General features: G+C 57.8%; 1 protein-coding gene across 1 annotated transcript; it reads right to left on the reverse strand.

Annotated features, from left to right (window-relative positions):
• Positions 1-79: 79 nt before the first annotated feature.
• Positions 80-22,497, reverse strand: IQANK1 (IQ motif and ankyrin repeat containing 1). Its single transcript, XM_088022875.1, is given in 18 exon segments — positions 80-178; positions 180-284; positions 286-379; positions 441-575; positions 651-746; positions 835-941; positions 1,138-1,230; positions 1,357-1,414; positions 1,465-1,595; positions 1,985-2,109; positions 2,178-2,372; positions 2,435-2,564; positions 2,650-2,768; positions 18,953-19,042; positions 20,752-20,944; positions 21,327-21,427; positions 22,408-22,459; positions 22,462-22,497. Coding segments are annotated over 18 exon segments (1,959 nt in total).
• Positions 22,498-23,238: the final 741 nt, after the last annotated feature.

Below are 23,238 nucleotides of genomic sequence, written 5' to 3' on the forward strand. Positions count from 1 at the left end.
TCCGCCCCGCTCCCCACGTGGGCGCGTGCCCTCGGCAGGACGCAGGCAGTCCCGGGCCCCGAGGCCGGCGGCCCCAGCTTTACTGGGGCTCGACCCTAGAGGCTCCCCGGTGGCGGGGGCACAGCACCCACATCGGGAGCAGCACCTGCAGCTGCTCGGCCGGCAGCCACCGGGCCTTCGGTGACGAAGACGACGCGGAAGTGCCCCAGGCGCGCCGCCTGGAACCGCGAGGGGCTGTACTCAGGCTCATCGGCAGGCCGCAGCAGCCACAGGTAGCCCTCCTGCTCCAGGAGCCCCCAGCCGCACGGCCTCCAGCCGCCACCGCACCACGGGGAGCAGGTACACCTCGTGCAGGGCAGACACCGGCGGCTTCCCGTACCTGCGGGGCAGGCCGGTGGGTGAGGCGCCCGGGCGAGGGGCCCCGCCTAATGCCGGCTCACCTGAGCGGCCCCAGCAGCGCCAGCCGGATCCTCTCCGGCCACAGGTGCACAGGGTTCACTGCGTCCACGTAGTCGGTGTCCTGGTAGCGCAGGAAGGTGGGTGCCTGGCCCGAAGGGTCGATGACAAGAGGCCACCTGGGAGCGGCCACCAGATCACTGCTGCCCACCCAAACACTCCGCCTGCCATCCCACCCAAGCCTGACCACCGACCGGCCATTGGCGCGGATGCGGTCACCCACGTCCTTCATTAGGATGTCGTGCAGCTCGGTGACCTGGCATTTCAGCCCGAGCACCACCTCCTCCCCTGTGGAGTCATAAGTGGGCTGGGGCACCAACGGGAGGGCCTGATCCCTGATCCCCCTCCCCGGGCCCGGTCCCCCAGCGCCGCCCAGCCTCCTGGGTCTGCTCCCGCAGCTCTAGCCTGGCCATGGCCAGCATCTCCTCGGCCTTCCGGGCCTCTAGCCGAAGCCGGTCCACCTGGGTCTCTGCGTCCCTGATGGCCTGTGGGAGAGGAGGGACCCCAGGCTCCACTCAGAGCGAGGCTTTACTCCCTCCACGTGGCGCAGCCCAGACACCTAAGGAGGGGAGAGCGGCCCCCATTCCACCCCGGGAGACCGCCGCTGGAAGGCGGCGCCCACGCTCGGGAGGAGGGGACGCAGGCCCCTGGAAGCCCAGGCCCGAGAGGGAGAAGGCCCACCTGCAGGGCGAGCTCAGCCCGGCCTGGGCAGCTCGTTTCACACGCCTCATGCTCCGCGGTCCTCCGGGCGGGCTCACAGTAGGCCTGCTGCAGCTGGGCGCGGGCACCGGGCCGGGGCTGGCCTGCTGCGCCCCCAGACCCACTCCATCCCTCTGAGGCCAGCGGCCTGCCTGCCTGTCCCCACCCCCCGTCCCCGTCCCCGCACCGGGGGCCTCTCACCTGTGCGTGCCACTGCCGCTGTGCCCTTGCCAACCGCCGGACGTTGAGGTTCATGCTGGGGAGGGGTGGCCCGGTCATCAGAGGCCCTCCCTGCCCCCCTTCCCCCCGCCGCACCGCTTGGCCTCTGCCGCCTCCTGGCCCCGGCGCTGCCGCTCGGCCTCCATGTTCTGGAGCATGGCCTCCGCGAGGCTCAGGTCCCACGACCGCAGCACAGCAGCCACGGTGTCCAGGGAGGCCACCTAGGCACAGACGACACTGGCCCGGAGCTCAGAACGTGTGTTCCATGCTCGGCCTCACTCTCCCATTTTATGGACAAAGGGCGCCAACTGGCAGAAACATGGCCCCAAAGCCTTATCATGGTGCAGCTGCCCCCCCACAATGAGACACCCAAGAGTCCTCTGGCCTCTCCATCCCTTTCCCGGATCCCCTCCTCACTCCCCCCGCCCTCCCCGCCGCGAGCCAGTCCCCCAGGCCCCCTGCAGGCGTTCCACTGCCTGTTGGCACACCCGGGTCCCACCCTGCAGTTCCCTTCCCTAGCCGTGGGGGCCTGCACGACACCCCTCCAGGAGTGGTAAGGGGCCCGCCGCTGCAGGCGAGGGGGTGCTCCTGGCCACGCTCACACGCACACCTGCTCCGGGGTGCTGCCGTCGTCTGCGTACACCCGGGCGTCAGCTCCGAGCTTCAGCAGCACCTCCACGGCTTCCAGGTGCCCCTCGGAGGCTGCTGGGTACAGCGGTGTCCGGCCGGAGGCGCTCCGCGCGAGGCGCTCCTGAGGGCTCCGCGGGGGCGGCCGTGGCCCCCAGCCCCGGCCCCGGCGCCCACCTTGCTGTCGGGGCTGGCGCCCTGCCCGGCCAGCAGCTGGATGGCCAGCGGCTGCCCGCCGGCCGCCGCCTCCGACGGCGGCGTGTCCCCGCTGCATTCCTCACTTTCCACCAGGGCCACGCGCTGCCGCCGCCGCCGCACAGCCCCCGCCTCGTCGTGGCCCAGGCCCTCGCGGGTCAGCAGCTCGTCCGCCTGCGCGCAGGCCCGCGGTGACCACGTGACCACGCGCGGGACCCCGGGCCGCCCCGCCCGCCGCCCCGCAGGACCGCCTGGATCTCGCCCACGTCGCCGTCCAAGGCCGCCTCCCGCAGCCGGGCCCCGCGCTGCTTCCCCTCCCGCCGCTGCCGCGCCGCCTCCTGCTCCCTCCGCACCAGGGCCACGAAGGCCTGCGGGCGGACCCGGACCGAGGGAGGCCCCCGCCCCAGTTGCAGGGGCCCCGGCTGCCCCCACTGCCGCGCAGGCCGGCCTCACCTCCCTCTGCGGCTGGTGGTCCTGGTGCACCCGCTGGCGGCGGGCCAGCTCCCTTCTGGCCAGGAGCTGCCGGAAGGCGCACTGGGTGACAGTGACGGCTCGGTCCTCCGCAGCCCGTCCTGGGGGACCGAGGGCACTCAGGGGTCCCTCCAAGCTTCGGTCCAGAGCCACTGGGGCCTCCCACACCAGGTGCGCCAGATCTCCAGGTCCACATCCCTTCCCACCCAACCAAGGGCCAGAAATGTTCTAAAATCCACAAAAGCAGGGACGCCTGGGTGGCTCAGTCGGTGAAGCGTCCGCCTTCGGCTCAGGTCATGAACCCGGAGTCCTGGGATCGAGCCCCACGTCGGACTCCCTGCTCGTCGGGAAGCCTGCTTCTCCCTCTTCCTCTCCCCACCTCCTCCCCCCACCCCGTGCCCTCTCACTTGCTCTCAAATTAAATCTTTAAAAAAAAAAAAAAAAAAGCCCTCAGGGTTGTAAGTTTGAGCCCCACGTTGAGTGCAAAGGTTGCTTAAAAATAAAATCTTTAAAATCTGCAAAGGAGGCCACACTGGATTAACCCACCAGCAGAGAGCAGAGGAGGAGGTATGAGAACTGAGCTGAGAGCAGAGGGAGGGCCCGGGGCCTCTTGGCCTTCCTACCCCAGCCCCGACCTAGCTGGGACCCCAGGAGACCCAGCTGCGGAGGACCAGCTGGAGGAGCTAGCAGAGGACCTGAGGGAGGGTGAGGAAGATGGCCTCCAGCACAGAAGTCCCCTGCACCCCCCAGGACTCCTCCCCCCTGAAAGCCGGAGGCCCCCCCAGCATTCAGGCAGCCACGTGTGGAGGCTGGGCTGGCCAGGCTGAGGCGGGGGTCTCCACCCACCAGCCCGCTGGGACTCAGAAGAGGGAGCCCAGGCTGTTAGGCCCCACACCCCAGCCACGGCGGAGCGTCTGAACGGACGGAGGCCGAGCTCTGGACGCCGCCTGCACCGGCCACTCTCCGACAGCTCCGTGAGTCACGGAGGAGCCTCGGAGGGATTCAGTGAGACCCGGGAAGAGTCAGGATGGAGAGTGGGCGCAGACGAGGAGACCGAGGAAGGGCGCGCCATCGCGGAAGTGGGGATGGCGATCATGGATGAAACGAGCGGAAACTGGGATGCAGGGACCAGCAATGCGGAAAATATTTAGAGATAAAATACAGAAAAATTTCCTGAAGTAAATCTTAAGAGTGACAAAAAATATACCGGTAATCAAAACTACTGGCGCCGGTCACATCCTAACCAGGTTGTTGAACCTTAAAAAAAGAAGAAAAGGTCCTCAAGCAGCCAGCTAGAAACAGAGAGCAAGTCGGGCTCTCCTGAAATGCTTCGCATTTCACAGCCACAGTGCGTGTTACCAGTCGGTAATCAGCACCCACAGAATTCTGAAGGGTTAGGGTTAGCTCAAGAAGATTCAGAACGCACTTCTCCTCCCAGCCTTCCCACTGACCGCGACAGAAAGATGGCCAGAATGACTCTATCATGACGTCTGGGTGGAAAGGCCGTAGGCGAGTGCGGGAGGGTGGCCCCAGCCCCGGGAGGGGGCTTCATCTGGCCACACCCACGGGAGGGAGGCCCACAGCCGGGGCAAGGCTCGGGCAGACCACAGCACCAAGGGGACAAAATCTGGGTGCAACCCAGAGCATTCAGTAAGGCTTTGGGTTTGGGTTTGCCAGATTGAGCTAATAAAAATACAAAACACTATTTTGGAGATGTACACACAAGAAAAGGATTCGTTGTTTATCTGAAATTCAAATTTAAATGAGCGCCCTGTATCTTATCTGGCAGCCCTATTGGGTAGAAATCCTGAAGAACTCCATTCTTTGGGAAATGAAGAACCCTCATGGGAATGCAAGGCCCAGCAGCAAATCATTCAATCCTTGATGGGATCAAGGCACTCCGGAGTTGCCCCTCGCCTTGATGCCAGCCAGAGACTAAATCTTCGCTGGAGAAGAACATTGTCCAGAACTTTGGCATATCTCCAAAAAAAAAAAAATTTTTTTTTTTTTTTTGAGAGAGAGCGTGTGTCCATGAGTCGGGGGGTGGGCAGAGGGAGACGAAGAGAGAGAATCCCAAGCAGACTCCACACTCAGCACAGAGCCCCGTGCAGGGCTGGATCTCAGGACCTGAGATCACAAGCTGAGCCCAAATCAAGAGTCGGACGCTGAACCGGCTGTGCCACCCAGGCGCCCCTCCAAAATGTTTAATATGCAATGTATGGCACCCAAAAGATAATCAGGCAAATGAAGAAACACAGTATGATGGAAAAATGAAGAAAATGATAAACAACAGAAGTAGACCCAGACAGAGCTGATGAGCAGCTCTTGGATGCGGACTTCAAGTGACATGTTCAGGGAATTAAAAGACAAATTAAAATTCTCGGCAGAGAACTGGAAACAATAATAAAGAACCAAATGGAAGTTCAAGAATGTAAAAATACAAAACCTGAAATTGAGAGTCCAGTGGGTAAACCTAACGGCATTATAGACATGGCTGCCCACAGAACTGGTAAGCGGGAGCGCGATGCAAATGAACATGGTCAGCGCCGAGGTGCAGAGACGAGAGGAAAGGTCTAATACACAGGTAACTCGAGTTGCAAACGCAAAGGACAGGGAGGAGGTAGCAATATTTAAAGAAAAATTTTCAAAACTAACGGACATCAAGTCACAGCGTTGACATGTGTTATAAATGCCAAATGGGATAAGTTTGGAAACAAGCAGGGAAACACACACACACCAAAGCACACCATGGTAAAATTGCTAAAAACTAAACACAGCAGGAGAAGTCTTTAAATTAGTTAAAGGAAGGGGTGCCTGGGTGGCTCAGTCAGTTGAGCGTCTGAGTCTTGGTTTCTGCTTAGGTCATGATCTTAGAGTCGCGAGACTGAGCCCCATGCTGGGCTCCACGCTCAGTGGGGAGTCTGCTTGAGATTCTCTCTCCTTCTGCCCCTCCCCCGGCTTGGGTGCTCTCTTTCTCTCTCTCTCTAAAGTGAATAAATAAATCTTTAAAAAAATAAATTACTGGCAAAGCCACACTGAGTTACGGGTGCCAGCCCTTCTGACTCCTAAGGACTTTGCCTTACATGCTAGCCTTTCCACTGCTGAGGTTCAAATTTGTGCCTCGGAAATCATTTGTCGTGTTTTATTTTTTAGCATCGACTGGGAAAGTTGAAAACTTAAATCCTCAACTGCCAGGGTCTTCTATAGTATCAGTATGTGTTTAGCAGAAAACCAACTCCGTAATGAATGGAATTCAATTCCACGCATGGTTTGTTCAAGCACACTTAATAAGTAGCTTATTTTTTAAATGTCTTTTTTAAATGTAAATATTTGGATGAAGTTTTTAGACTTTGTTTTGATATATGCTTTTGCTACACCAACCATGGTTTCAGAATTCACCTTTTGAGCTAATTGGTTTCAGAATCTGTAAAATGAACCAAGAATCTTGTGTATCAAACCTGTCACGCAGACATGTGAGAATAATGTGTTCATAAAGCATGGATTTTGGGGGGAAAAATAAAATTCATTAATTAATTAAAAGAAAAAAGATATATTACCTTCAAAGGGGTAAAAAATAAAATCAAGGGGCGCCTGGGTGGCTCAGCTGGTGAAGCGTCTGCCTTCGGCTCAGGTCATGATCCTGGGGTCCTGGGATGGAGCCCCGCGTCGCCCTGTGTCAAGGGTCCTAGCTCAGCGGGGAGTCTGCTCCTCCCTCTGCCTCTTTCCCGGCTTGTGTGCGTTCTCATGCTCTCGCTCTCTCTCTCAAATAAACAAAATCTTTTTAAAAAATTAAGGTGAAATAAACACACCTTTGGACAAACAGAACCTAGAGGGGCCTGGGCAGCTGGTCTTGCTGGGGAGACGGACACAGGGTGTGCTGCTGGTGGGACAGAGCAGCTGAGCCCGGTGTGCAGGTGAGGGCAGGGATGCGGTTCAACAGAGAGAACATCACAATTACCTGAGCGTTCACACACCCACAAAATAAGAGCGTAGGAGGAGCATGGGGTAGTTAAGGGTGCGGAGGCTCGCGTGAGGTCAGGACAGCGGGCAGTCACACTAGGCTTGAAAACTCCAGGGCAGGTGGCCACGAAAAGATTAGTCTAGAAACATCGTGGCAGACACAGCATGAGGCAGAGCCCAGTGGAGCATGCCCTGCGCGAGCCCTCTCCCTGAGCACGGGTGACACCTGTGACTTGCTTCTGGCCGAGACAGCATGGCAAAGGTGATGGCACTTCCCCTGCTGACGTTATACCTTATGGGATTCCCTCCGGCAGACGGGCCTTACAGCATCCAGGGGCCACGCTGGGGAACTATGGGCCGTCTGTGAGACTGAAGAGCACCTACGGCCGGTGACCAATGAGGAGCCGGGACCCAGGCTCGCGACCATGGGAGACGAACCCGCCAACAACCCAAGAGAACCTGCAGTGCGTGCATCCCACACGAGCCTCCAGATGAGACTGCGGCCCGGCCAGTGTCCAGATGGCCACTACAGGACCCCAAGATGGGGAGCATGCTGTCTTTGGTTGCTAAGTGCAGATCCACTTGTTAGGCAGCAGCAGGAAATGCAAAGTTATGCCCGACTGCTAGTGGCAAGTGAACTCTGAGGCAATAAGCAGCGCTGGGGCTAAAGGAAAAGACCCCAGAATAAAGGGAGCCGTCCGCCAAGACAGCATGGCTCTTGCAAGGCCGTTGGCATCCGGTAACCAGACTCCAAAACACATCAACACTATGAAGAGAAACTGATAAATCTAAACCCGTAGTAGGAAAGGTTAGCACACGTCTCTCAGTACTTGTCAGGACAAACAGCCCCATAAGCCAGTGAGGACACAGAAGACGTCCACAACATGGCCGGCAGACTCGCCGGCTGACAGGTTGAGAGTGCTGAACCCAGTCACTGCGAGGCACGTTCTCTCCACGCACACACGGAAGACTTACCAAAACTGACTATAACCTGAGCTATAAAGCACATTTAACAGATATCACATAGTTCAAGTCATTAAAAAATACACTTTCTGAATATAGCTGAATTAAGCTTAAAATCAAATAACTAGAGATACCCATATATTTAGAAATTCTGAAATACATTTTATAATAACCCACGCGTCAGAGGGGAAAACACAAAGAAAGTGATAAAGCATGTTGGAGTAAACATTCATGGCCACGCCCCATGGGAAAGCTGTGTGGGGCCTGGAGAAGGGGCTGGCTTGTCTGTGGACCCGGGCCCCACAGCAGAGCCTGAGTGGGAAATAAGCTTTTCTTGTTTTTTTTTGGTTTTTTTGTTTAAGATTTATTTATTTATTTTGGAGGGGGCAGAGGGAGAGGGAGAAAGAATCTCCAGCAGACTCTGCACTGAGCGTGGAGCCCGACTCAGGGCTCGATCTCACAACCCCAAGATCACGACCTGAGCAGAAACTACAAGCCAGACACTTAACTGGCTGCACCGCCCAGGCAATCCTAAGCTGTTGTTATTTTGAAAAGCAAGGAAGTTGTTCCTGGAGACCTGGCCTATCCTGACCCAATGCAGACACTGGTAGCAGAAGGCAGGTGCCACCACCACAAGTGCCAGGCGGAAACAGGGGGCCTGGGCTTGAGGCGAAGGCCGGGGGAGGCCAGCCCCCGTCCCACACTAGCAGGAGGCAGGCTGAGTGGTCGGAGGCCAGCCTCTGGGACAGACTGCACGGCAGACGAGGTATTTCATGAACTTGTAGCTCTAGGAGATGAGGCAAGAAAACGCGCGTGCAGCAGGTTTAGGCAGTGCTGGCCGCTTTCGACAAGGTTCTTCACAAAGATGAGCTCAGAATACAACTGTATGTTTTGCCAGGAAAATGCAAAAGCAATCAAGTCCGGAAATTCAAGGACCACCTGGGTGGAAGCTGCAACCCCTTCAAATCGCGAAGAGTAAAGGACACAGTTGACAAGATCTCTGAGGGCCACGGGCCGTGAAAGCTCAGCCTCATGTGGAGGACAAAGTAAACGGGCTGCTGCCACGTCCCCGTGAAATGCAGGAGTGGTCAGCCCCCGACTCTGGGGAAAGACGCCAGGGCAGGCTCTCCCGTCAAGCTCTGTAAGCCCCCGGAGCCCACAGTCAGTGCCTGTGGGAGAAGAGAGAACCAGGGGAGGCAAGGCCAGGAGCAATGCCGGCCTCAGCTCTTGGCGTGCGAAGCCACCTGCGGCCACCTGGAGGAAGCAGGCAGCAGAAGCAGCAGGGGACCGGCACGTCTCCACGCTGCCCCGTTCTGAATGGTGACAGAGTGGGCGACTTTCTGGCATGGCTTCACATTGTTATGAGGAAATGGATTTTTGGGGGGTGCCATCTAGTAGTGGTGCACCTTTCCCAGGCTGGTGGAACCCCAGCCCCGCAGGTGTTCCTCTCTCTGTGCTCTCGCTGCGAGAGGGTCAGTAGAAGAACGTGCATATTTCAAGAACTGTGGGGTCCTTGGAAGACAGCAGCAAGTGAAACACCCCTAAATTCCCAGATCAAAACCTGAGGGGCTTTTTGTGACCTTGTGAAAACAATCTTATATGTCACAGACGCGAGCCTGAGGCACATGAACACAAAATCCAGGCGTGATCGTGCCTGTCAGGAAATCACCACGTGAGCCCCAAGAACAGGGATAGCCACTCCACCTGCTTCCTAGGGTGTGGACTTGGGTTTCGGTTTTGTGGTTCATCGATCCCAGGACCCTGAGATTAGGGCCTGAGCTGAAATCAAGAGTTGGATGCTCAACCAACCGAGCCACCCCGGTGCCCCTACTTCAATAAATAAACCTTAAAAAAAAGTCCAGCTGTCTAGAGCTCAGTCATCAAACTTGCGCATCTCATTTAAGAATGCAAAACTACGGGGCAGCCGGGGTGGCTCAGTCGGTTGAGCATCTGCCTTCGGCTCAGGTCATGATCCCGGGGTCCTGGGATCAAGCCCCGCATCGGGCTCCCTGCTCAGCGGGGTGTCTGCTATCTCCCTCTCCCACTCCCCCCGCTCCTACTCTCTCTCAAATAAATAAAATCGTTTTTTAAAAAAAGAATGTAAAACTATGTACCTCCCTGTCCATTTTAAAGTTGACGCTTAAAATTTTTCCTAACAAGTTTAAATAGTTGCAAAGGATCCAATTTCTGGTATAGTGGTGAAATTTTAAAATAAAACACTTACTTTACCAATGGAATACAAATACCGTAGCTGAGCTCCTTGCCAACAGGAAGTGAGCTGCAGTAATCCATGGCAAGAAACAGGATCACAATGAACCAAAGCAGCACCCATGGATCCCTTTGGGAGGAACCCAGCGACCTGTCCCAGCCTCCCAAACAACCCTTGTCCGTTGACATGGGTGACCGTCCCTGGGGGAGCAACAGTATAGCCAGACCGCAGAGACTAAGCACTGGGGCCCCAGACACCGCGATGGTCCCCCAGTGAGCATGGGGGCATCCCTGGGCAGGAGATGGTGGGATTTGGGCCCCAGCTCGCAGACCCACCATATGGTTATTCCCCCCAGTTCCTGGATGTGTCCCTTAGATGCTGTAAGACGCCCTCCGGAGAGGCCCATGTGGCAGGACCGACAGCCAGGAGGAAGCAAGGTTCTCACCCAACGGCCCACAAAGAAGCAAATCCTTCCCCAGTCAAGGACTGGGATAAGACCGCAGCCCAAGAGAGCCCCCCGTGGGCTGTGCCTGGACGTCCGGCCCACAGGACTGAGAGATGACACCAGATGTGGGAGGTGTGAAGCTGCAACCGGTAACGAACACGGGACGGCTCCCACCACAGCCAGCACACACCCGTCCCGTAACCAGGAGGCAGAAGCAGGAGTGGCTTCTGTCGCCAGTGTCCCCGTGATCTACCCACGGTAGCTGTGTTTCTCCTCTGCGGGGCTCTGAGGTACGCCGGGGGAGGTCTCAGCTCCCAGTGAACGCTTCCACTGGGCGACGGAAGAATGGCTCGAACCGCAGAGGGAAGCCTCTGCCCGCGCACGAACCTGACACTCAAGGAGGGGCATTTCCATACGAGCCGGGGCGACACGTCCTGACCTCCCACAGGGGTCAGCTCCCTGGTCTTCACGGGAGAAGGACTGTGTCTGGAACCCAGGTGTGCCCTGGGGGGCGAGAGCCCATGAGGATTCACACCCTTCAGGGAGAGAACCCAGGCCCACTGACGCCCCAGCTGAGGGCAAAGGACACGGGGAAGGGGCAGTGGGAGGGGTTCTAAGAGCCACGATCGGCCTCAGGAACAGGGTGCCTATCTGCCTCCTCATTTGTTACACATATTTGTATATATTAACCCATATCTTCTTCTACTCTATTCTCTAACTTTTTATTTAATTTTAGTTTTAAAATTTTATTTATTTGACAGAGAGAGACACAGCGAGAGAGGGAACACCAGCAGGGGGAGTGGGGGAGGGAGAAGCAGGCTTCCCGCGGAGCAGGGAGCCCGACGCGGGGCTCGATCCCAGGACCCTGGGGCCGTGACCTGAGCCGAAGGCCGACGCTTAACGGCTGAGCCACCCAGGCGCCCCTATTCTCTAATTTTTTTAGAGATTTTATTTATTTTAGGGAGAGAGGGCAGGCACAGGAGGGAGGGGCAGAGAGAGAGAGAATCCCAAGCAGACTCCCTGCTGAGCACAGAGCTGACCGTGGGGCTCACTCAATACCATGACCCTGAGGTCACGACCTGAGCCGAAATCAAGAGTTGGACGCTTAACTGACTGAGCCACCCAAGCGCCCCTTATTCTCTCATTTTTTATGTCAGACTTGTTGATCCTGGGAAACTTTATACCATTTAGTATTTAAGCGTCAGGAAATCCAGGTTCCAGGTGGAACATGAGGGAATCTGGGGTGTAATGAACATCAGTCAGAGGTGTGCTGATGGAAGGACAGTGAGGACATCTTCGTTCCTACAGAGGGTGCATTTCGTTGGGCAGAGGCACCGCAAGGGGAAGTTCACGAGCACGTGAAGGCGTGAGCGGAGGCCACAGCCGAAGGGCTGGAGCAGGTCCTCCTCTGTTCAGCTCTGGAATGCTGGGGCTGCGCCACGCTGCTCCCCAGCCAGCTTCCTGTTGTGTTCTGCCAACAGGGGGTACGGGGGGGGCGGTTAGAAGGGATTTCCTCTTTCCTGTCCGCTTGTTCTCACGCCACCCCAGCAAGGACCATGCAGAGGGCTCTGTGCCAGGACGAGAGTAGTTTTTCTGGACCATGTCATGACCTCAGCCCAAGTATAGGCCCCCATCACCCCTCACTGCACCCAGGCTGGTAACCAGTCAGGGTTCAGAACAGATTGAGCAGGGAAGTGCAAGTCAGCTCCAGGAAGAAGTAGCCTGCTTCCAAAAAACTTTTTTTTTTCTGCAGGAAATGGTTAATGTTAGTCTATAAACCCTTCACCTGACTAGGATCCTTGCAAAGGCTCAGAGAAGACTCCCTTCACTAGAACAAGAAGAAAGACACTTGTGAGTGAATGCAGAGCTCACTCTTGGGGGTGGGGGGTGGGGGGGAATGTCCAGATTCTAGAAGAGAAGAGCTTAAGTGGTACAAGACAGTGTCGATGGTCGTGAGGGGCAGCAAGCTGGAGTGGTGGTCACGACGTTCTGACCTGGAACGGGGCGGATGGGCAGTGTGTAGGGTGCTGCTCAATTTGTAAAACCAGAAAAACACCAGGCGCTGCCAATCAGAAATCCGACATCAGCCACCACAGTCCCTCACCGCTCCCAGACAAGCACCAAGGTCAAAGACTCCCAGCTCTCAGACCGGAGGGGAAGCCAGTTGCCCTTGACGGAGGATCCAGCAATGTCACAAGTTCTCTCCTGACACTGAATATTCTCCTAGTCCTTCCTCGGAGGAGTCGGTGGCCCTCTACCAGGATTAACTGTACACGGGGGGCAAGGGGAATACACAGACTTTTTGAGGACTCTTAGATACAGTATCTAAACTGATCCTGAGACTGCAGATTTGTAATAGCATCAGGATCCTCTGTCTATAGAATGGAGATCAGTCAAAGATGGTGCCGTGGCTTGAGTCCACTGCCACTAGACACAGGTCCGTGGGTCTGTCCAGTAAGCTGGGATAGATAAATTAGCCACCGGCAGAATGCTCACATTGGGTCCTTGACCAATGGGGTCATTACAGCAGGAAGAGCCAAGTGGTAGCCCATGGAACTTACCCATACCCACCAAGATAGTGAACAAGATAGAAATAGTACTTTCCTAGAGGAATTGTAGAGATTAACAGCAACACTAAAGACTTGAGGGACCCACATAAATATAGTCAACTGATCTCTACAAAGGAGCAAAGACAGTCTTTTCAACAAATGGTGGTGGAACACTGGTCACCCATATAAAAAAATCTAGGCACACATCGTATACCCTTCACAAAAATTAACTCAAAATGGATCATAGACCAGGGGCACCTGGTGGGCTCAGAGTGGAGTGTCCAATTCTTGATCTTGGGGTTGTAGGTTTGAGCCCCACGCTGGCTGTAGCTATTGCTTTAAAAAACAAAATCTTTTTAAAAACATGGATCACAGGGGCACCTGGGTGGCTCAGATGGTTAAGCGTCTGCCTTCGGCTCAGGTCATGATCCCAGGGTGCTGGGATCGAGCCCCGCATCGGGCTCCTGGCTCAGCGGGGAGCCTGCTTCTCCCTCTCCCTCTGCCTCTCCCCCTGCTCATGCTCTCTCTCTCTATCTCTGTGTCTCAAATGAATAAATAAATTTTAAAAATCTTTAAAAAAAATAAAAACACGGATCACAGGGACGCCAGGGTGGCTCACTCAGTTAAGCGTCTGACTCTTGGTTTCAGCTCAGGCCATCATCTCAGGGTCGTGGGACTGAGCCCAGTGTTGGGCTCTGTGCTCAGCGGGGAGTCTGCTTGAAGGTTCTCTTCTTCTGTCCCTCTCCCCACTTGTGTGTGCACACTCTCTCTCAAATAAATAAATATTTATAAAAAATGGATCACAGACCTAAATGTAAAATGCAAAACTATAAAGCTCTAGAAAGGACATAGGAGAAAACCTAGATGACCTTGGATATGGGGATGACTGTTAGATACAACATCAAAGGCACCATCCATGAAAGAAATAATTGATATGCTGGGCTTTTGCTCTGTGAAAGAACTGTCAGAGAGTGAGAAGACAAGCCACAGATGGGAGAAAATGTTTGCAAAAGACGTATCTGGTAAAGACATGTTATCCAGTATATTCCAAGAACTCCTGACACTCGACAGTGAGGAAACAACACAGTTAAAGAATGGGCCAGAGACCTTAACAGACACCTCATCAAAGAAGATACACAGATGGCGAATAAGCATATAAAAGATGCTCCACATCATATGACATCAGGGAAATGCAAGTTAAAACGAGATCCCACGACACACCTGCTGGAATGGCCAACATCCAGAGCACTGACGACACCAGATGCTGGTGAGGATGCGGAGCAACAGGAACGCTCAGGCGTGGCTGGTGGGAGAGCAGAGTGGTGCAGCCACTTTGCAGGACGGTTTGGAGATTTCTAACAAAATTAAACACACTCTTACCATGTGATCCAGCAACCATGGCCCTTGGTATTTACCCCAAAGAGCTGAAAACATATCCACATCAAGACCTGTGCATGGATGTATGTAACAGCTTTATTCAGGGTCACCAAAACCTGGAAGCAACCGAGACGTCCTTCAGTAGGTGGACAGATACGGGAACTGTGGTCCATCCAGACAATGGAATATTATTCAGCACTACATAGAAATGAGCTCTCGAGCCATGGAAAGACATGGAGGGACCTTAAATGCATATTGCTAAGTGAGAGAAGCCAGTCGGAAAAGGCTCCATACTGTGTGATTCCAGGTCTCTGACACTCTGGAAAAGGAAGAACCATGGAGACAGATGAGTGGTCGCCAGGGGTTGGGGGAAGGAAGGACAGTCAGAGCACAGAGGATTTAGGGCAGGGAGACTGCTCTGTATGACACTCTACTCGTGGACGCACGTCATGACACGTTTGCCCAAACCCACGGAAGGTCCAGCACCTGGAGTGAGCCCTGAGGTCAACTAGATGCTGGGTGATGATGATGCTCCATGATCATAAACCCGCGTAGGTTCATCGACTGTAACAAATGCACCCCTCTGGTGGGGATGATGATAATTGGGGAGATTGTACATGAGCAGGGGTAGGGGGTGTATGGGAAATCTCTGTACCTTCCCCTCAATTGAAGGGAACCTAAAACTGCTCTAAAAAAAATAAAGCCTAACTAAAAAAAAAAGAAAGAAAGAAAGAAAGAAAAGACCCAAGACAGACAGGCTTGAGGAAAGCAGGAGTAGTGGTCCCCATCATATCTCTGTTGAATTCACCTGTCTGGCCTTTGCAGAAAACAGATGAATAATGGTGGAAGAAGATGGACGACAATGAACTTGAACAGGTGGCAGAACCGGTCAGATGGGCTGTGCACGACTGACTTGGCAAACGCTTTCCTCTCAACGTCCATCACTGGGAGGACCCAGGGCACCTCCCCACCGCAATCTGGCCAAGACTGCAATGCACTGTCACTGTCTTCTCTCAGGACCAAGCCACACTCTGGCTTCCGGGGGTAATACAGCTTATAGGGAATGTAGGAGGCAGAACAAGCCCCCCAAAAATGTCCATGTCCTGTTCCCTGGAGCCCGGAAATGGGCTGTGTTACATGCAGGAGGGAATTAAGGTTACTAATCAGGTGACCTTAAAATAGGGTGATCATCCTGCATTGTGTGGGTAGATCCATGTAATCACAAGAGGAGAGAGAGGCGGAAGAGACTCGGAGGAAGGTCAGACACAGGCAACAGTGCTGACCTGGAAGGCAGCGAGAGAGGCCACGAGCCAAGGAATGTGGGCACCTCCAGAAAGTGGAGGGACAAGGGCACGGATTTCCCTCTAGAGCCTCCAGAGAGGGTTGCAGTTCCCGAGGCCTTTATGATGGCCTCGTGTCAGACTTCTAACCTCCAGAAGAGCAAGAGAATAAGTCTGCACCGTTTTAAACTGAGCAATGTGTGCTGGTTGCAGCCACAGGAAGCTAGCACAGGAACCTAGACCGTCCTGGTGCTGCCCGGATTCTCAGACTTCCAGACGTAGGGAGACAAAACCAGCGGTCTGGGGAAGCTCTCGGGGTTCGTGGATCTGCAACTTGCTAGGACATTGTAAGGTAAAAAATAAATCGTTGTGCTTTGTACCTCCTTCCTCAAGAAAGAAGCCCACTGGTGGGCAAGGCTGTTGGGACTTCTGAGCAGCGTCCTGTCTCTGGGAATACCGCACACCCCATTTGCTGGGAGACCCAGAAGGCTAATGGTCCCAGCAGGGCCCAGAGGTTGTGGCTGAGGCATGAGCTGCCAGGCTGGGGCCACCTCATCAGCAGGTCCGACATGCTGTAGGTATTTGTGGGCAAAAGGGTGCCCTGTGGAACCTCTGGTGAGCCCCCACAGGAGAGGTGCAGCAGGGCTCCAAGGTTCTAGAGTAAGGCTGTGCCTTCCGTGGCAGAACACTCTTCTTGTTTTAGAGAACATCTCCTGACCTCCTGGCCCTGCTGGAGACTGGAAGTCCAACCAGGGCAGGAGAGAACATGCCGCCCGAGGAACCCATCACAGCCTGCGGTCCTCACTCTGGGGACTCCTGGCATCGGGCAGATACAGCGGGAATCCACCGCATGGTAGAAATGAAACACCCAGAAGGCCTGAGTCCCTTCCATGACCCAGACAGCCATGCCACGCTCTCCTCAGTCCACAGCACAGCAGAGGAAAGCCTCGGCCACACACACAGCTGAGTCCACCCGGCGGCACTAACTCAGACTGCCCGCCGTTGTCCTCCTCCGTCAGGAGACCCTGCGGGGCAGCGAGACCGACAGTCTCTGGGGGGGCACCTGGTCATTCACTCCCCATGGATGGGAAGAGTGGCCTGGGCGGCGCAGAAAACTGCCCCCAGGACAACGGGGAAAGGCTTGGCTGGTTCATCAGGAGCCGGAAATGGACAGAGACAAGCAGGGCTGGGAAAGGCAGCAGCAGGAGCAGGCTTCGGGGTGCCAGCATGGGGGGCTGGCTCTGCCTCTCACTGTGACGGCCCCAGAGAGAGTCCACTGCAGAGGAGGTGGACATCCTATGGATGTCGGCCAGCCTCTCTCCTCGGCCGCCCGGTGCTGCTGCGAAGGCCAGTGCATGGGGTGGCTGAGGGGGCAGGGATGCTGGAGACACTTGGGCCCAACAGCACGAGCCCCCCACACCAAGGCCGAGCAGACACTGTCCTGCCCAACAACCTTCTTGGTGCCAACTCCTATGCTCTGGCTGATGATTTGGGCAGGTCATCAGAAACGTGGGTGGTGGTGAGGAGACTGGGGGAGACGCCCTCTGAACAGACTTCTCAGAATAAACCCAGGCTCTGAGAATGGTTTGCCTGTGTGATGCTGACCAGATATCCTCACTGCAAAGGAGGCTCTGGGCTAGCAAACGGACACAGACTTGTTCCCGGCTCACAAGCCATGTGGCCACGGCAGCAGAGTGGGGCCCATGGACATCTTCATCCTCTGGGTGCCCAGGCCTGAGTGCGGCAGTCCTGTGGGACACTTTCTGTGCAAAGGGGACACCCTTTCTTTTGGCTGACATGGGTTCCTGCAGGGAGGCTCCTACTGGCTCAGCTGTTCACGCCACCATCGGCAAAGACCTGCTGGCCCCCGAATGCCCAGTCCGAGCCCCCACCTCACAGCAGAAAGAGGCAGGGCAGTGGGGCCTGCCTAGCCTCACTCACGCCCAGAACAGCTGGCCTTAGAGAAGAGGGGACGGGCCTGCTGGAGGCTCAGGACTCCCACCCTGTCACCTTGGGTGCTGTTCTGAGGAATTCGGTGGGAGCCCCCTGCCCACCATAGAAACTGAAAAAGGAGCCCCCCTTCCCCGTGACAATGAGAGTGTGGTGGAAGTGTGGGCGGCTTCTCCCCAGAAGTAACGGCAGGGCACAGGTAGAGCGGGTTCTTGGCGGACCCGCAGAGTCGAGGGCACAGCTGGTGCGGGCTTCTAATGACAGACGGGGCATCCTGCTCAGACTCCTCGGGGCCTGGCCTGTGTCCTCCACTCCCTCTCATTTCTGCCTCTTTCCCAGCCCAAATCTCCAGCTACTGAGTATCCTTCCAGCACATTCCATCTCTGCTTAAATTGCAGAGAATCAGTCCTACTATGCATAATCTGGAACCACAAGCAATAAATACGTCGCGCATATATAAGGCAGGACTTTACAAACCTTCTGTGGTCCACCCCTGTCCTCGGGACAAGGTCAGGCTCCTTGTCCTGGCCCTTGGTGTGTGGGTGGCACGCTGGGAGTTTATCCTGGGGCAAGGCCAGCACCACCCACACAAGACCAAGCTTGTGTGAGGGTTGAGACCAGCCACTCTGTCTGGGACAGGCCAGAAGTAAAATGGGAGTCAGGAGGCGAAGAGACCAAGGCCAGGGTGGGAGGGAGAGAAACAGACCACAAAGACCTATCTGGACACGAGGGCTTGGGCACAGGGTCCCCAGGGTGCAGTCTCAGGAGACTGGACAGTGAAGAGGAAGGGGATGAGGGGTTTGCCCCTGGATGTGCTGGTGAGTTTGAGGGCACCCAGGACAGGGTGGGGGGTTGCCGTGGAATATGGGTTTGGGGCACGGGACAATGATCTGGTAAAGACTCGGCTCTGGCGGTCGGTGTCAAGGGACTACAGTGGACGATGCCTGCCCTGAGAAGACAGCCTGGGGGCGCCTGGGGCGCCTCGGGGGCTCAGTCGGTTGAGCGGTGGAATCCTGATTTCGGCTCAGGTCATGATCTCAGGGTGGTGAGATCCAGCCCCACCTGGAGCTCCCCGCTCTCTCTCTCTCTCCCTCCACTCTGCCCCTCCTCCCCCATAAATAAATCTTAAAAAAAAAAAAAAAAGAGGACTACCGGCGGGCACAGGGTCCCGAGAGTGAGCAGGAGAAGCACAGTGGCACACGAAGGTGGCGGCCCCTCTCCAGTCCCCAGCCGACGACCACCGCGGGTTACAGGCGTGAGGGAGAGGGACTCCCGGACAGGCCGCGCCCCTGGGAGGCGGCACCGGGCCAACCCCGCCCAGCCCTCGCCGGGAAAGCCCGGCGCTGCCGCGGTCCGAGAGAAGGCCGGGGTTCGGCTCCACCTGCCCCGGGGAGTGCCACGCGGCTCCGCGAGCACCCGCGCGCGCGCACACGCACATGCACGCACGCCACGCGTGTCCCGGCGCAGGGCAGTCCTCTTCCCGCCAGCCCGCCCGCAGGCCTGCCCATCCCCTCCGGCCCCGAGAGCGGACGCGGGGTGCGCAGGCTCTCACCTGCCGGGGCCTCTGGGCACTCAGGGGCCACGGGCCGCTTGGCCGGCTGGCCGGTCTTCCTCGGCGGCTGGCGAGTCTCTCTCGGCTTCCCTGGGGGGAGGGGGAAGTCAGTGCGGTGGAGGCGTGGGCCCACCCCTTCCCATCACCCTCCGGAGGCGTTTAGGGGCTGCGTGGAGGACAGGTGCTTCTCGGCAGTTAAGGAGCGCCCACCTGGGGCATGTCCTCCCAGGCAGTCCGGCGGCGCCCCCTGGGGTGCCGCGGGGGGCGGGGCACCCCTGGCCCCGGGTCCTGAAGCCCGGGCTCTAGCAAGCCACGTGTGGCGAGGTCCCTGCCCTAACGGCCCGGCATCTGGTGCCCTTGTGTGTCCTCCCGTGCCCCCCAGGTGGTGGCCTGCTGTCTACCTCCCCCTGAAGCTTCAGGGACAAGGGCTGAGTGGGAGGAGGAGGAGGGTGCTCCCAGCAGGGCTGTGCTAGGCAAACCAGTCAAGCCAGTGTGGCAGAGCTGGCTGGGATGGGGCCCTGGGCGTGGGTGTGAGTCAGCGGCCCCAGGCTGGGGAAACGCTGGGGAGGAGGCTGTCTGGGGCCTCCTCCCAACAGGAAGCCCAGGGGACGCCAGCACTCAGGATGGCCCTGTGCACCCCCACCCCCACCAGGGTCCCCCTGGGGATACAAAGGCCTTTGTTTCTGGGGCAGGGCAGCTGGACCCCCAACCAGGAGGCATCAAGGGCCCCTGCCCCACCCCAGGGCAGGCTGGACTGTGCCTCGCTGCCCCATCTCAGTCCACAAAATGCCATCGGGCCTTAGGCCCCGGCTCTTCCCCCAGCCCCCAGCAGGAGGCCACCAGGCTGGGTGAATAGTGTGGCCTCCACAGAGCACCCCAGGCAAGCCTGGGCCCCCGGGGGGCTCCTCTGAGCCTGCCGGCCTGGGGGCTGCCAGACTAGTTGTGCTGGGCTTGTCTGTGGCCAGGGAGGGTCTCCTCTGGATGGTCCGTGTGACTGGGATGCAGCTCCCGGGCCCGTGGGCTGGTGAGCTGCCCTGGACCAGGGGTGGGGGGGGAAGGCGCTGTGGCCTGCCCAGGGCAGGCCCAGACTCGTTGCTACACACAGCCGGGATCTGGTTGCCGAGAGCCACCTCCTCCAGTTTCTCGGTCTCCCTCCCAGTCTGGCCAATGAGGCCTGTGGCCTGTAAAGTCCTGCGCCCTGTGTCAGCACGTTAGTCAGCCCTCGAGCCCGGGTGAGCCACCACGCCGCCGAGTCCCTATAAACTCCCCAGCGTGGCCCAGCCCAACGAGTGGGGCCCGTGAGGCCCACAGGCAGCGCCGGGGCCTGGAGCTGCTGTGCCACAGGCACCAGCCAAGGGGCAGGGCAGGAGCCGAGGGCCCACTGTGGCCTCCCAGGGATGCCCGCTGCACCTGCCTGATCACGGCTGGCCGGCGATGAGCCAGGGCCCCCAGGGAGCAGACACCTGGTGAAAGGCGCCGGATCGGGCCATGTCGGGGAAACGAAGTCGGGCTCGAAAACCCCGAGGCAGGAGGGCGGGCAAGGCACAGCAGGCCTCGGGTCAGCAGGGCCCTGAGGCCAAGCCCCCGCCCCCCGCTGCAGGGGGCCCTCAGGACAAGGTGGGGGTGGCCCCTGCGGAGCACGTGACCAGCAACAAGCCAGCTGCCCAGGGACACCCCAGGGTGGCCAAGCCAGAGCGGCCACAAGCAGCCGAGGGGCCAGTGCAGGCCACTGCTCTGGGGTCCGAGCTGGTGTTAGTCCCCCCTGCGGACATGGAAGGCTGCGGGGCAGGGGGCCTCACACTGGGCCTGGGTCCCGAGCTGCTGAGGCTCCATGAGGTCCAGCTGTGCCTGGCCCAGGAGCAGCGGCTGCTGGAGGACCGGCGGCGGCAGGTCCAGCTGCAGATGCAGCTGTGGCAGGAGGAGCAGCTGTGGCAGGAGGAGCAGCTGTGGAGGGAGCAGCTGTGGCAGGAGGAGCAGCTGTGGCTGCAGCAGCTACAGGAGGAGCAGGCCTGGGTGCGCGTGGAGGGGCTGGAGCTGGCCATGGCGCTGGAGCAACTCCGGAGCAAGGGCCTTGAGGTGCTGCAGACCCAAGGCCAGGTAAGGGGGTGGGGGAGGCTCCGGACAGTCTGTGGGGGTGTGGTAGCCATGCAAGCAACCTACAGATTCCTGCAGAGGGCCAGGGCGCCAGAGGCCAGGGTGGCTGTGTGATAATGGTGGGCCCTCTTCACACTCGAGAGGTGAGGTGTGCCCACCACAGAGGGTGCTACAAAGACCATGTGAGAGCATGCCCTCCCAGGCTGGCCCAGTGTTTGGCAGGTAGAGAGTGCCCAGAAAGGATACTTGTTCAGGGAAACTGAGGCAGAGGTATTCCTACAGGGGACCCAGGCATCCTGGCCACGTGGGCCAGGGCAGGGAACTGCTGGAGCTGTCCAGGGCAGTGTTTGGGGTGCACAAGGGGAGGGCTGCAGCAAGTCCCTAGGTGGACAGTCAGCAGGTAGCAGAAGTGAGGAACATGCCCACCCTCCCCCCACCCCCAACAGGGCTTCCTGGCAGGCTTCCTGGCTGCCTGCCCTGCCTCCACTGTTTATTGCAGTCTGTGTTCCCAGGGCTTGAGATCACAGAAGAAGCACGCGGCCCTGAGCCCATCATCCTCATTCCAGAAAGGCTGCTTCCTCAGACGCCGCTGGGGCTATTTTGGGAAACTAGGGTCTAACCCCGGCTTGGCATGGGAGAGTAGTCACCACCACCCCAGCAGGGCGCGTGATCTGCGAGCTCTCTGTGGTCCAGGGGCTTGGGTCAGCCCCCCTCCGATCAGAGGGGCTGCAGCTGGGGGGTGGGTGCTCCGTTAGCCAACACAGACCCCAGGGCAGGCCTGGATGCTGGAGGGACCCAGAACTGCAGCCTGGAAGGTGCTGACAGCTTCACAGAGAACTCATGAGTGCCAGGGCAGGAAGGAGAGAAGGGGCCCTTCCTGACCCACAACAGGGTGGAGCCAAGGGCAAGCTGTCACCATTCACTCCAGGAGCGGCTATGGAGAAGGTGGCCTGAGAGAGCACCTGTAGGCAGAGAAAAGCAAGGGGACAGCCCAGGTGGAACGGAGGGTCAGAGTGGACCACACACTCGGCCTGAGAATCCCCAACATGCATTCCAAGTGCGCTGTCTCAGAACCTGTCTTCAGCCCACGTGGGCCTGCATTCCATCTCTGTGTTCTAACGCTGTGCTGCTCCCAGTACTGCTCCCTGACCCCCCCCCACGGCTACAAGTCTCAGGGTCAGGGTCTGGAATGGACTTCTGAGCCCTGAATCCTCGGGTCTACCATACCAAGCCCAACTCAGAGATTCCCTGAAAGCCACGCTCAGAGGGAAGGGTCTTCTCAGAGCATCCCTGGCAGCTGCAGCGAGGGGCTCACAAGTCAGCGTTGGAGTGGAGGTGCTCTAGAGGTCAGACTCACTTACCAGCAACAGCTCTCAGCTCGGCTCCAGGGAGGGATGGCTGCCACTTCCCTGAACTGATGCAGCTTTGGGCACCCCCTTCTTGCTGCTCATTTTCCTGGAGCGGGGTGGGAAAAGTCAAGGAGTGTGTGCTTAGAGTGGCCTGTGTGGACAGACAGCCTCACGTCCGCCCCACCCCCCATCCCAGCTTCCTGTCGGCTTCCAGGCCCACCTGCCTGCCCTGCTTTTCGGCCCAAGTGTGCCCAGCAGCTTCTGGGGGAATGCTCGCAAGGACCTCTGGCCACAGCTCATCCCCCTTGCCCTTGCTCACCTGCCTCCTCCACTCCCTGGTTCACCCATCCTTTGGTCCCGGGCCCTGACCGTAGCCTCCAGGGCTGGGTGTCTTGTACCTATGTCCCTGCTCTGAACCGCTGGGCTGCAGCTCAACAAGCTTCATTCTAATGCATAGCGCCACCCTGCTCTGCTGAAGCCGCCATGCTTCCCCACTGCCCACACCCACCCAAAACACCGACACTTCTGTGCCCCCAACCCTCTCATGTTGTTGTCAGGGCCTGGAAGCAATGCCTTTCTCCCTAGTCCAGGCAGCTGACCCCAGAGTTTATTTCCCCTGGGAGGCCTCCCTTGGCCCAGGTTGGGTTGGGTCCCCTCGCCTCGCCCCCTGCACAGGTACAGCACGGCAGTCTTACCTGGGCGCTGGTGTGACCCCGTGTCTGCGTGCCCACTACCTTCTGCTGGTGGGGTGTCTCACAGTGCTTGGGGAAGGAATTAATGAAACTGAGAGCAACCCTGGAAACCCAGAAGATGGGATCGTGCGTCACGAGTGACGAGGAGGAA

Source organism: Eumetopias jubatus, unplaced genomic scaffold (assembly GCF_037043125.1).
Source record: "Eumetopias jubatus isolate StellerSeaLion01/CBP00866 unplaced genomic scaffold, mEumJub1_p1.0 scaffold_4, whole genome shotgun sequence".
NCBI classification, from domain to species: Eukaryota; Metazoa; Chordata; class Mammalia; order Carnivora; family Otariidae; genus Eumetopias; species Eumetopias jubatus.